Genomic DNA, 12,753 nt, shown 5'->3' with positions numbered 1-12,753 from the left:
GATATAGCCCAAATGTAATATGAGCTGATGATGCCAACGTTGATTTCAAAACTATAAGGTGCAAGGTGGGCAACCCTGGCGAGTTCCCAGGTGAGGGTGAAGTTGACACTAGACGTTGATCTTGGGTCAGTTATGCATTTTCCTACTAATGGTTAAGCTTATAATTGGGGTTGGGGAAGCTGAGCAAGTGCCCACCTTCGTGGTGCTTCTCTCTGGTCATAAGTGAGAGGATGGTCTTGGCGTAGTCGTAGGTCTGTTGCTCGCTGGGCGCTCCTGAATACTCCCCGTAGTTGGCCAGCTCATCCACTCCACCCAGGTCACAGATGGTGTCACTACGTTCGAGGGGACAGGTGTCAGAGTCAAGGACAAGTGGCTGCCTCCCAAACGGCTCCCTATTGCCTTTACAGTACACTAACTTTGACCAGTGCCCATAGAGTAGTGCACTAGATAGAGAATAGCGTGACATTTGGGACATGGCCAAAGTCATGCCCTGAGCTGCACGGGTTATAAATGCAATTAGAAAGTATCTTCAGTGCCAAAACCGCCAATGCAGCGCAATTGTTCTATTCAGCAACACTGGGATCGATTCAAACTGAAAACTAAGTGTAGCTGGGATCATAGAATTATAGATAACATTGCACTATAGTAACAAGTAATTTTAATATTTTCCAAATCCCAGTCGGGAGGATTCCCTAAATCAGGAGCAAACAAGCAGGGTGGGAATCTTCCAACCGGAATTTCTGGAAAAAAACATCTGGATGGCAATATGTTTCTGCTCTCCTGCCAACTAAACTCAGCAAAAAAAGAAACATCCTCTCACTGTCAACTGCGTTTATTTTCAGCAAACTTAACATGTGTAAATATTTGAATGAACATAAAAGATTCAACGACAAACTGAACAAGTTCCACAGACATCCTCAATGGGATTGAGATCCGGGTTCTTCGCTGGCCATGGCAGAACACTGACATTCCTGTCTTGCGGGAAATCACGTACAGAACGAGCAGTATGGCTGGGGCCATTGTCATGCTGGAGGGTCATGTCAGGATGAGCTTGCAGGAAGGGTACCACATGGAGGGAGGAGGATGTCTTCCCTGTAACCCACAGAGTTGAGATTGCCTGCAATGACAAGCTCAGTCCGATGACGCTGTCACACATCACCCCAGACCATGACGGACATCCACGTCGATCCCGCTCAAGAATACAGGCCTCAGTGTAACGCTCATTCTTTCGACGATAAACGCGAATCCGACCATCACCCCTGGTGAGACAAAACCACGACTCGTCAGTGAAGAGCACTTTCTGCAAGTCCTGTCTGGTCCAGCGAAGGTGGGTTTGTGCCCATAGGGTCGTTGTTGCCGGTGATATTTGCCTTACAACAGGCCTACAAGCCCTCAGTCCAGCCTCTCTCAGCCTATTGCGAACAGTCTGAACACTGGAGGGATTGTGCGTTCCTGGTGTAACTCGGGCAGTTGTAACACGTGGTCTGCCACTGCTAGGACGATCAGCTGTCCGTCCTGTCTCCCTGTAGCGCTGCCTTAGGCGTCTCAGTACGGACATTGCAATTTATTTCCCTGGCCACATCTGCAGTCCTCATGCCCCCTTGCAGCATGCCTATAGCACATTCACACAGATGAGTAGGGATCCTGGGCATCTTTCCTCTGGTGTTTTTCAGAGTCAGTAGAATGGCCTCTTCAGTATCCTAAGTTTTCATAACTGTGGCCTTAGTTGCCTACCATCTGTAAGCTGTTAGTGTCTTAATGACCGTTCCACAGGTGCATGTTCATTAATTGTTTATGGTTCATTGAACAAAAATGGGAAATGGTGTTTAAACCCTTTACAATGAAGATCTGTGAAGTTATTTGGATTTTTACGAATCATCTTTGAAAGACAGGGTCCTGAAAAAGGGATGTTTCTTTTTTTGCCGAGTTGATTTATGGGACAGTTTGGCTCGACAAATTAGGTAGTGGGCAGAAGCCAAAAAAATTGAAGTTGAACTAGCTGATTTTTTGTATACGTGACTGAACAATTCTTATGATGACTATAAAAGTTTGACACCAATTCTTCCACTCATAAAAAGAAGTGTCTGCCCAGGTAAATGCGGAACTGCCAAACTTGGAACCAACCAGAACTTCCATACATACTCCTCATGATGAAGGAAGCAAATGTCCTGCTTCTATCTACGATGTGTAAACAGCCTGTAGTGAGAACGCAAGCTGCTGTCTGATGACGAGGATCAGATGTAGCTAGCTATAAGTAAATATCTGTTTGAGTACACTTCAAATATAGAAGTGCACTTGAGGTAACTGACCATTTAGGCAATATATTGAAAGCTAGCCAATGTCACAGTTTGCGTAATCAACTACTGTAAATGTCAATGTGTTTCATTAGCAATCTATCAGTGAAAAAAAAAATGTTAATCATGTTTTGGCGTCTCATTTCAAGTAACTAGCAGCAGGCTTGAAAACATTCAAATACTTTTCTTATAAACACAATTAAAAGCATGTGTGTGTGTGTGTCATGTAAGCGAGAATAGAGTTAAAACAGCTGCATAGGAATATTAGCCACTATATATGGCATAGCCTACATATTAGGCATAACTTGCAATACATATGAATTCTCAAATAGCAGCTGCCCAATACCATGGTAGGCATGCATAATGTTGGATGCATTGGAATTTAAGATATGTAGAATGTTAGAGTGTGTAGGACTGTAGAAAAAGCAGTTGGGAAAATGTTTGTTCAGTGAATGTGAGTATATTTAGGTGGTTTGAATGATTAGCTTTCCTATTAATCTTCTAAAAGCTGATGTGCCAAAATCTGGCCAATCCATTCATTGTTCTACTAACTATGACAGAGTGTGGGACATGTTTTCCATAATATACGTTTCATGCATATACATTCAAACAAAGTACACCATCACCAATAGTTTTTGTTTACCATTTATTGAGTACAGAGATAAATAGCAAAGGTGTCTCAGGTAGTTTAAGTACCTGAGACCCCTTGACTTCATCCACATCACAACCTTGCTATAAAAATGGATTAACCCCCCAAAAAAATAAAAATATATATAATATATTATATATATATACACACATACACACACACACAGATACATACATGTACACATACATACTTTACATTTAGATGCCAGGTCGCAATTGTAAATGAGAACTTGTTCTCAACTTGTCTACCTGGTTAAATAAAGGTGAAATAAAAAAATTAAAAGTATTTAGACAAATTTAGTCCGTATTTTATTGAAGCACCTTTGACATACCTGCAGTTGGGGAGTTTCTGCTGCTGAAAACCATCCCCGCAGCACGATGTTGCCACCACCATGCTTCACGGTAGGGATAGTGTCACATTTCCTCCAAACTTGACACTTGGCATTCAGACCAAAGAGTTCTATCTTGGTTTCATCAGACCAGAGAATCCTGTTTCTCATGGTCTGAGAGTCCGTTAGGTGCCTTTTGACTTCAAGCGGGCTGTCATGTTCCTTTTGAGGAGTGGCTTCCGTTTGGCCACTTTACCGTAAAGGCTTAATTGGGAGAGTGCTGCAGAACAGCAGCACTCTAGAACATAGTTCTAGAGTTCTGAACAGCAGAACTCTGTCAGAGTGACCATCGGTTCTTGGTCACCTCCCTGACCAAGGCACTTCTCCCCCAATTGCTCAGTTTGGCCGGGTGGCCAGCTCTAAGAAGAGTCTTGGTGGTTCCAATCTTCTTTCATTAAAGAATGATGGAGGCCACTGTGTTCTTCGGGACCTTCAATGTTGCAGACATTTTTTGGTACCCTCTCCAGATTTGTGCAGCGACACAATCTTGTCTGAGTTCTACAGACAACTCCTTCGACCTTATGGCTTGGTTTTTGTTCTAACATGCAAAGTCAACTGTGGTACCTTATGTAGAAGTGAGTGCATTTCCAAATCATGTCCAATCAATTGAAGTCACCACAGGTGGACTCCAATCAAGAAACATCAAGGAAGATCAACGCAAACAGGATGCACCGGAGCTCAATTTTGAGTCTCAAAGCAAAGGTCTGAATACTTATGTAAATAAGTGTTTTTATTTTATTTATACATTTCCAAAAACATCTAAAAACCTGTTTTCGCTTCGTCCTTATAGGTTACTGTGTGTAGACAGATGAGAAAAAAAATATTTATTCCATTTTAGAATAAGCCTGTGGAAAAAGGGAATGGTCTGAATACTTTCTGAATGCACTGTACAGTGTAACCTGCCAATCAATGTATATCAAATGCCAGGGAGGGCACAATCTTACAATGGTGCAGTCCAGAAATTAGCTTTAACATCTATGCCAAAAGCCTGGGCCTCTGATGGAGACTGTAGAACTGTCATCCACCCATGTTTCAGTATTCTCCCTTCTCTCAAGGAGCATGTGTGCGCCCAGGCCCCATATATGCGTTTCGAAAGGAGGGTCTGCTAAAGACGGTCTGCTAAATGACTAAAATGTCAAATGAAAGGATCCCACCCAGGTCACCAATGTAGCGGACCGATGTAGACAGACAAGTGCCTTAGCAGAATGCAATCTTAAGCTTGCGTGATCCAGAGATGAGAACTCTACCATCTATGGCAAAAGACTGGGCTCCTGACGGGGACAATACAATTCCAGGAATCCTCCAACAGTATGTTACAAATGTAAAATAATATGTTTGTCACCTGTATGGTAGGAAAATTACAAGAATATGTTTTACTGTTTATGCATCAAATAGCTCTCATCTGTGTCAGCGGGACTGAGTTGGGCCTCTGCGCTAGCAATTTATTTGTGATGGCTTGGTGATAAAACCTATACCCTGCATTCCATAGAATGAGTTGATATTTGTATACTGTGAAGTACCAGGAAGAGGTCTCTGGTGTGGACAGCTGATTGGAGGAACCTTGTCTTAAGGGCCAAACCCTGATTTCTATACAAATGGAACAGTCTTCTATCTGATATCTGGCTGGGGGATACTCCTTTCTCACATACAAATCCTAACCTTTTGACCTATTCCAGACATCTGTTTGTCACGTATTCAGGAGGATGTGTTTTAACTATAAAATACTGTGGCTCAATTCTGCTCATTGAGCTCTCGGCATCACACTTCGGAGTGTGGGATCAACCAGCTTAGTTATTGAAATAATCAATATTAAATAAAGTTGATTGTTTTGAAATGATAAAGTCTCCCCTTTGAATCAGAAATATTACACGACACCTGTTAAACTGGTTCTACATTGAGTTTAGTCTTCAAAGTGCTTAAAGAAGCAGATGTATTTGCAGTTGTTCTTCAACAAAGAAAAGACGGGCAAACCCATATGTGGTCTCAATGTCTAAATAGTGATGCAGGCCTAGTTCAAACAGCAGTAGGATGGTTCTCCTCACAGCCCATGCTTGGTGAATATCACTTGGTTGATCTCTGAAAGAGACACAGGAGAGCTGAATAGAACATGTGAGACAAATTGGAGAGACGAGAATTAATCAAATAAATCACTGCAAAGGAATGTAAGAGCTTGTAAGTAATCATTTCATTTTAAGGTCTACACCGGTTGTATTTGGCACACTTGACAAATAAAATTCGATTTGTAGTTTGTGAGCTACAAAATGACCATCCTGACAGTCTGAGTCAGGGTGCTCTGCCACCAACTATTGACAGGGACAATGAGACATTTCTTATTTGTCAGTATGAATAAAATGAGTGGGTTCTGCCTTGACTATTAGATTTATACTACTTGCCTTAAATGATTACTTGGAATAAACTGATAAAACACTGCTTGTCCCAGAATGATATGCTAGTGATATTTTCTCCTGCTAGCTAGCAACGGATCTACTTGTTGTAAGTCGCTAGGAAACTACCAAGCTAGCTCCAATAGTAAGGTTGCTGTGTTTTAAGTTGAGAGTAATTTTACAGCTTGCATAGATATCACATTTCTATAACTAAATAAGTTAGATTACAAAAAATATATACTTAACCTGATAGCAGTTGGTCAGACGGAGATCTCTTAAGATGTCACCAGCTGTCTACAACCTTAGATATGTTTAATGTGATTTGTAGACATGATCAGCAGAGATCGTACCATGGATAGTACACAAGTTTTGATTGGTTTACAGTTTAGTACTCGGCGGTGTTTGCCTGTCCAGCTAAGGAACAAAAGTATTTTGAAAAATGTGCACAAATTGAGATAACCAACAATTGGAAATGTGTTCAGAAGAAACTCATCCAGCTCATCCCTCAACAGAGATCATTTCGAAAACTAAAGCAGATAGCTTGCACCACCTAAATGACAGGCATGGAGTTGGCAGGAACGAAACAGATCTGGGACTAGGCTAGGAACTTCGGGAAAGTTTCCAGAATTTTGCAACCCTACCTGTAGACTACGGAGGCTCCTCCACCTGCCACCATTGTCCAGATCCTTCCCAGGGGGTTCAGGATGGTGAGCTTCAGACTGGCCCCGCTCTTGGCATCCAAATCCGCGATGTAAGCCTCCTAGAATTGGTAGACAAGGATGTGTCACTAGGGCATATACTCTGAGGGTAGCAAAAAAAATCAGTCACAAGTTAATTACCCCACAAATCTATACAAGTTGTTAGTTCCATGGATTGAAAGTTCTCATGAAAAGAAAATGGATAACATTTATTTCAATTGAATACTGGAGAGCCCGAGCCATTGGCCTGAAGAAACAAGAAAAACCATTAGCTTAGAGAACTGTCAGGCATTTCTGCAGCCATATGTTGATAGAGGAAAGGTGTCTGTTAATTGAATGATTAGAATATCCCACCCTGAAACATATGGAAATGATTAGAATGTATGAAATCATAATCAACAAATGTGTAGTCCTCGTCAGAATTAGGGTAAAACAATATGCCTTTATGGTATTCTAAACACACTGTCTCAGCTTGGTGCCGACCTGACTAGAGATTTGGGAGAGAACGGGGAGTACGTCTCAAGGACAAAGTCACTATCTCTGTCGGCTGGGAAGTGAGACAGACAGTGTGTGCGTAGCAGGACATGTGTGCATATGTTTGTGTGTGTGTGCATATGTGCATGTTTGTGTGCATGTGTGGGCGTGAGAAGTCAGTATAAAATTAGTTGATTTGTATTCTTGACTTCAGAACGTTCCGTGAATAAACTTTGACTATTTAGCTGGGCTCCGTCTGTTTCATTCAACCAGGATCTTACAAATACAAAACAAAGTAATATAATTAAATTGGGTGATATGATAGGAGAATTATGTTCTCCAGGTACATGTACAATATCAAGCTTCTCATAGTAGGGATGGAAATCTAGGATCAGGTCCTCACTGTCCATGTAATATTATTCATTGTGGTCCAAAAGGCAAAACTGATCCTAAAATCGTCACTCCTACCCTGAGACTCTTGATATAAACACGAAAGTATGTGGACACCCCTTCAAATTAGTGGAATCGGCCATTTCAACCACACCCATTGCTGAAAGGTATATAAAATCGAATACACAGCCATGCAATCTCCATAGACAAAGATTGGCAGTAGAATGGCCTTCTGAAGAGCTCCGTGACATTCAACATGACTGTCATAGGATGCCACCTTTCCAACAAGTCAGTTCGTCAGATTTCTGCCCTCCTCGAGTTGCCCCAGTCAACTGTAAGTGCTTTAATCATGGCGTGAAAATTTCTGCGCAACAAAACTGAAAAGTGGTAAGCCACACAAGAGTACAGAATGGGACCGCCGAGCACTGAAGCATATAGTGCGTAACAATTGTCTGTCCTCGGTTGCACTCACTAACTACCAAGCATCGGGAGCTGCATGAAATGGGTTTCCATGGCCGAGCAGCTGCAGGGAAACCCGCAAAAGCACAGGATCACCATGCGCAAGCGTGAGCTGGAGAGGTGTAAAGCGCACCGCTATTGGACTCTGGAGCAGTGGCAACGCTTTCTCTTTAGTGATGAATCATTCTTCACCATCTGGCTGTCCGATGGAGAAATCTAGATTTGGCGGATGCCAGGAGAACGCTACCTGCCCCAATGCGTAGTGCCAACTAAAGTTCAGTGGAGGTAGAATAATAATGCTCTGGGGCTGATCTTCATGGTTTGGGCTAGGTCCCCTAGTTCAAGTGAAGGGAAATCTTAACACGACAGCATACAATGACATTCCAGACGATTCTGTGTTTCCAAGTTTGTGGCAGCAGTTTGGGTTGGCCCATTGCTGAATGACAAAGCCCCAGTGCAAAAAGCGAGGTCCATACAGAAATGGTTTGTCAATATAGATGGGGTCAAGTTCTACCACACCAAACACCTTTGGGCTGAACTGAAATGCAGACTGCAAGCCAGGCTTACTGCCCAACATCAGTGCCCGACCTCACTAATGCTTGTGGCTGAATGGAAGCAAGTCCACACAGCAATGTTGCAACATCTAGTGGAAAGCCTTCCCAGAAGAGTAGAGGCTGTTGTAGCAGCAAAGGGGGGGGACATACTCGATATGAACACCCATGATTTTGGAATGAGATGTACATCTCTAGACCCTCTGTCCAACTCACCTCGGGGTAGGCTTCTCTCCCAAAGGGTGGGGGGAACTCCACGTCACCCCACTTCGCCTTGCAGATGTAGTCAGCCGTGGCATCAATTTTGGCTGCCATGTCGAGGACAAACACGCCATCTTGGTTGACCACTGGAGAGAAAAACAAATGCCATGATACACCAATGGAGAGTTAAATACAACAGCTGATTTGCAGTGAGGAATTCAAAGTGAGAGGTACTACTGAGCCATTGCTGTGGGAGCTTGTAAAAGCCTGGCTTTAAGGCATTTTCACATATATTTCAAGCAGGTCCAGATTTCATTTGCATTTCATGTACTTTTTAACGCAGAACTGGATACTACAGTAAATAAAATTATGTAGTTACATATCGGGATATTATATGCCGATATATTGTATCGACAATATTTGTGTGCTAATTTGCTGTACTTACACCAAAGCGCCTGTATTTTTCCTAAATACAGTGCCTTCAAAGTATTCATACCCCTTGACGTTCTCCACAATTCGTTGTGTGAATCCATTTTAAATTAAGACTAAATTGAGATTCGTCATCACTGGCATATACACCCCCATAAGGTCAAAGTGGAATTATGTTTATCAAATTTTTACACATGAAAAGCTGAAATGTCTTGAGTCAGTAAGTATTCAACCCCTTTGTTATGGAAAACCAAAGTTCAGGTCAAAAATGTGCTTACGGCACTTAAGTTGCATGGACAATAGTGTTTACCAGGATTTTTTAATGACTACCTCATCTCTGCACACCACACATACAATTAGGTGTTAAAAAAAACACAGGGGGGGATCACGTGACCCTTGAACGAGATGGCTGCATGAACTAAGAGCTCCGCACAAGTAGTTTCCAATTCCTAATCTTACCTCCACTCCAAGTTCAAACTCATTTAGCTTTAGTAAGAAAAAGTCATGGCGGCTACAAAAGGTGACACTACAGGTGACATTTTTACCCGGACTCGAGTATTAGCGACGGAAAAAGCCTTCTGAAGCTAGCTTCAGAAAAAACTAGCGCCATTAGCCAGGAGCAAGAGAACCCGCTCCCCCCGAGGCACAACGAATGCCAACCTCGCACTCTGTCGAATACATCCTTTCTGAGTTGAGATCCCAACGTACAGAACTAAACACCAAATTAGATGCCATTAACTCTCAGCTCAGTGCGATAGGGGGCAAGGAGACAATCCTGGAAAACGCTTTGCCTGACATCAACAACAAGATGACCATAAACGCGGGGCTCCTGGACGAGGCAGAGGGGCGAATCCTATCCATGGAAAACTTATTGACAGATGCCATGGAAACAATGGCATATGCTAAAAAGAAAATCGAGCATCTGGAAGAGAAAACAGAGGACCTGGAAAACAGGGGGCGAAGGAATAATTGTGTTCTATTCAATCTGGACGAAAAAGAAGAGGGAAACATGCCACTGATCCGCTGCCTGCAAGACAAATCGAGAACTCACCGAGCACTGAGGCCCCCACCAGCAGCCAGACAACCACCGCGCCCAATCACCATACGTTTCCTGAGATTCACCGACAAGGAACGAGTCCTACAGGCGGCGAAAAACAACACCATCACAGTGGGAAACGCCAAACTCGCTTTACACCAGGAAATGTCAGCTGGAATACACCGAAAGCGCAGAGAGTTTGACGAAGTGAAGAAATACTCAATTGACCGAGGCATCTTCAGGGGATTCAAATACCCAAACGAGCTCAGGATTCTTCACCAAGGAGCCTTGCGACACTTCAAAACTCCCGAAGAGGCCAAACGTTTTTTGAAAGACAATCCTGGTCAATGAGAAACAGACCAATGACTAAATGTGATTATTGCCATTACTAAAGGAGGCAAGACAACATATAGCCGATATCCAGAGACCCACCCCCTAAATGTCATTATAGCCGTCCAATTTATATTTATTTTCCTTTAACTGAGAGGGATGGGCTGTATAGCCTAACCTAGGCCTACTAATGTTTCAGCCTACTTTTATTTCCCTGGTTTTTTGTTGCTATTATTACTTGGGGTTCCCCATGTCCCTTGGGGGAGGTATATGTAGGCTGGGCTATTGATTTTATTTTTCTCCCCTCTTTTACTGTGGTCTGGACAAGGGCAACTGTGTCATTTACTCAATGCGGGGTGGAGAGGATGAGGCATTTCTTTGGTGGGGAGAGGGAGACGTTGTGCGTTGCTAACTGTTCCCGGTTTTTGTTTTATTCGGAACACAAAATTGAGACTGAGCGGGGGGGGTAATAGATCCAACGGGATGTGTCGAGTTGTGGTGGGAACTCGGCTGGGGTGTACAGAGATTATTTTATGTACACCATTTATTTTCCTTTTATGTGAACGCAGCTGTAACTACTATCCACTTTTACCCAGCGATGACTTGCACTAAAGTTCGATTACTGTTCGATGATGATGACTAGTACCTTAAATCTATTGACATGGAACTGCCATGGTCTAGGGCATGCAATAAAAAACGGAAAAAGATACTATGTGCTCTAAAAAAGGAAAAAGCAGACATCGCGCTATTACAAGAGACACACCTCTGTGATGCTGAACATGCCAAACTTCGCAGAGCTTGGGTGGGACAGGTGTATTTCTCATCTTTCAAATCAAACAGTAGCGGCACAGCCATACTTATCCATAAAAATGTTCCATTCATAATTGACAAAAACATATCAAAATAAATCTCCCCTCCGGATCAGATAACTGGGTCACTATATGGTCAACCAATTACTATATTAAACATATGGCACGCCCCTAACACAGATACTCCTGCCTTCATGTCAAAAATGATAACCCTGTTCAATGAGCAGTGTCTCCTTTGGCGTGGTGGCCGGAGATTTTAATTGTACCCTTAACCCAACCCTAGACAAATCATCTCAAGTCGCCACCACAAATCCTAGATCTGCAAAGATGTTGAACTCTTACTAAAGAGATGGGACTGATAGATATCTGGAGAGAGACTAATAGCTCATCTATGGACTGTCCATAACACCTACTCCCGTATGGATTACATTTTTATCCCAAAGAGTTTCATAAATTCAGCCACATGTACAATCGGACCCATAGCACTTTCAGATCACGCCTTTGTCCACCTCCGCTTTGACCTCTGCAAAAACATCCCGAGGTCAAAGAGCTGGAAATTCAATACCTCCATGTATTCAAATGAAGCGTTCCATACATTGGTAACTACATGGATAGACAACTACACACAAGACAACAAAGATTCTCCTGTTTCTCCGGCCACAATGTGGGACGCTGCTAAAGCCACACTAAGAGGCCATCTAATCGCATATGCTTCCTCTAAGAAAAAAGCAATGGAAGCACACAGGCTAGATCTTGAGAGGGAGCTGGAATGCTGTGAAAGAATACATAAACAATCCCCAGACAGCACCTCATGGAGTCATCTTAAAGCAGCCAAAGCCAAACTGAATTTGGACTACACTCGGGAGATAAAAAAAAAAGTTTCTCTTTACTAAACAGAAATACCATGAGTATAGCAATAGGCCCAGTAGATTGCTTGCTTACCAATTAAAAAAGGAGCAGTCAGAGCGTACAATCATGGCTATCCGAACAGCAGAGGACGAGGTCACATACGACCCAAAAAATATCAATTTAACTTTTCATGATTTTTACTGCAAACTATACACCTCTTGAGAGAAAACACACAGAGGCAGAACTCCACTCTTTCCTAGAGGGAATCTCGCTACCTAAACTATCAGAGACCGACCAAGAAGATCTCAACTCCCCCTTCACTCCTGAAGAGATCCTGGAGGCAATTACCTCCATGCCACCTAATATGTCCCCATGCCACCTAATAAAGTCCCCAGGCCCAGATGGATTCCCCAGAGAGTTCTACAAAGCTTTTTGGCCCCAGCTCCGCCCTATCTTCATGCCAATGCTGGAGGATTTTTGCAAAAACTGAGTTCTCCCAAACTCAATGCACACAGCCCGCATTACAGTGTTGCTAAAAAAGGACAAGGACCCCCTATCCTGCTCGTCCTTCCGGCCCATAAGCTTATTGGATTTCGACTATAAAATAATTACCAAATTGCTCGCCAAAAGACTAAACACTCTTCTTCCCAAAATAATAAAAGCGGACCAAACTGGATTTATTAGAGACAGATACTCTTCTGATAACATTCGCCGTCTTTTTGATATGATTGATCAAGTAAACGCACAGAAGACCCCTGTCCTGCTGGCTTCACTGGATGCTGAGAAGGCGTTTGACAGGATGGAGTGGAGCT

General features: G+C 42.8%; 1 protein-coding gene across 4 annotated transcripts in view; it reads right to left on the bottom strand.

Moving 5' to 3' along the window:
- Positions 1 to 12,753, bottom strand: part of LOC112233716 (ATP-citrate synthase) — a 133,534-nt gene that overhangs the window by 95,037 nt on the left and 25,744 nt on the right. For all 4 annotated transcript variants that reach the window (XM_024401528.2, XM_024401529.2, XM_024401531.2 and 1 more), the window contains exons 7-9: positions 8,504 to 8,634; positions 6,357 to 6,475; positions 196 to 332 (exon numbers count right to left, since the gene is read on the bottom strand). In XM_024401528.2, coding sequence (XP_024257296.1) covers positions 196 to 332; positions 6,357 to 6,475; positions 8,504 to 8,634 — 387 coding nt within the window. The remainder of the gene's footprint in view (positions 1 to 195; positions 333 to 6,356; positions 6,476 to 8,503; positions 8,635 to 12,753) is intronic.

Source organism: Oncorhynchus tshawytscha, linkage group LG25, assembly GCF_018296145.1.
Source record: "Oncorhynchus tshawytscha isolate Ot180627B linkage group LG25, Otsh_v2.0, whole genome shotgun sequence".
Classification (NCBI taxonomy): Eukaryota; Metazoa; Chordata; class Actinopteri; order Salmoniformes; family Salmonidae; genus Oncorhynchus; species Oncorhynchus tshawytscha.
Note: the sequence above shows the minus strand (reverse complement) of the source record. Positions and strands in the feature narration are given on the sequence as shown.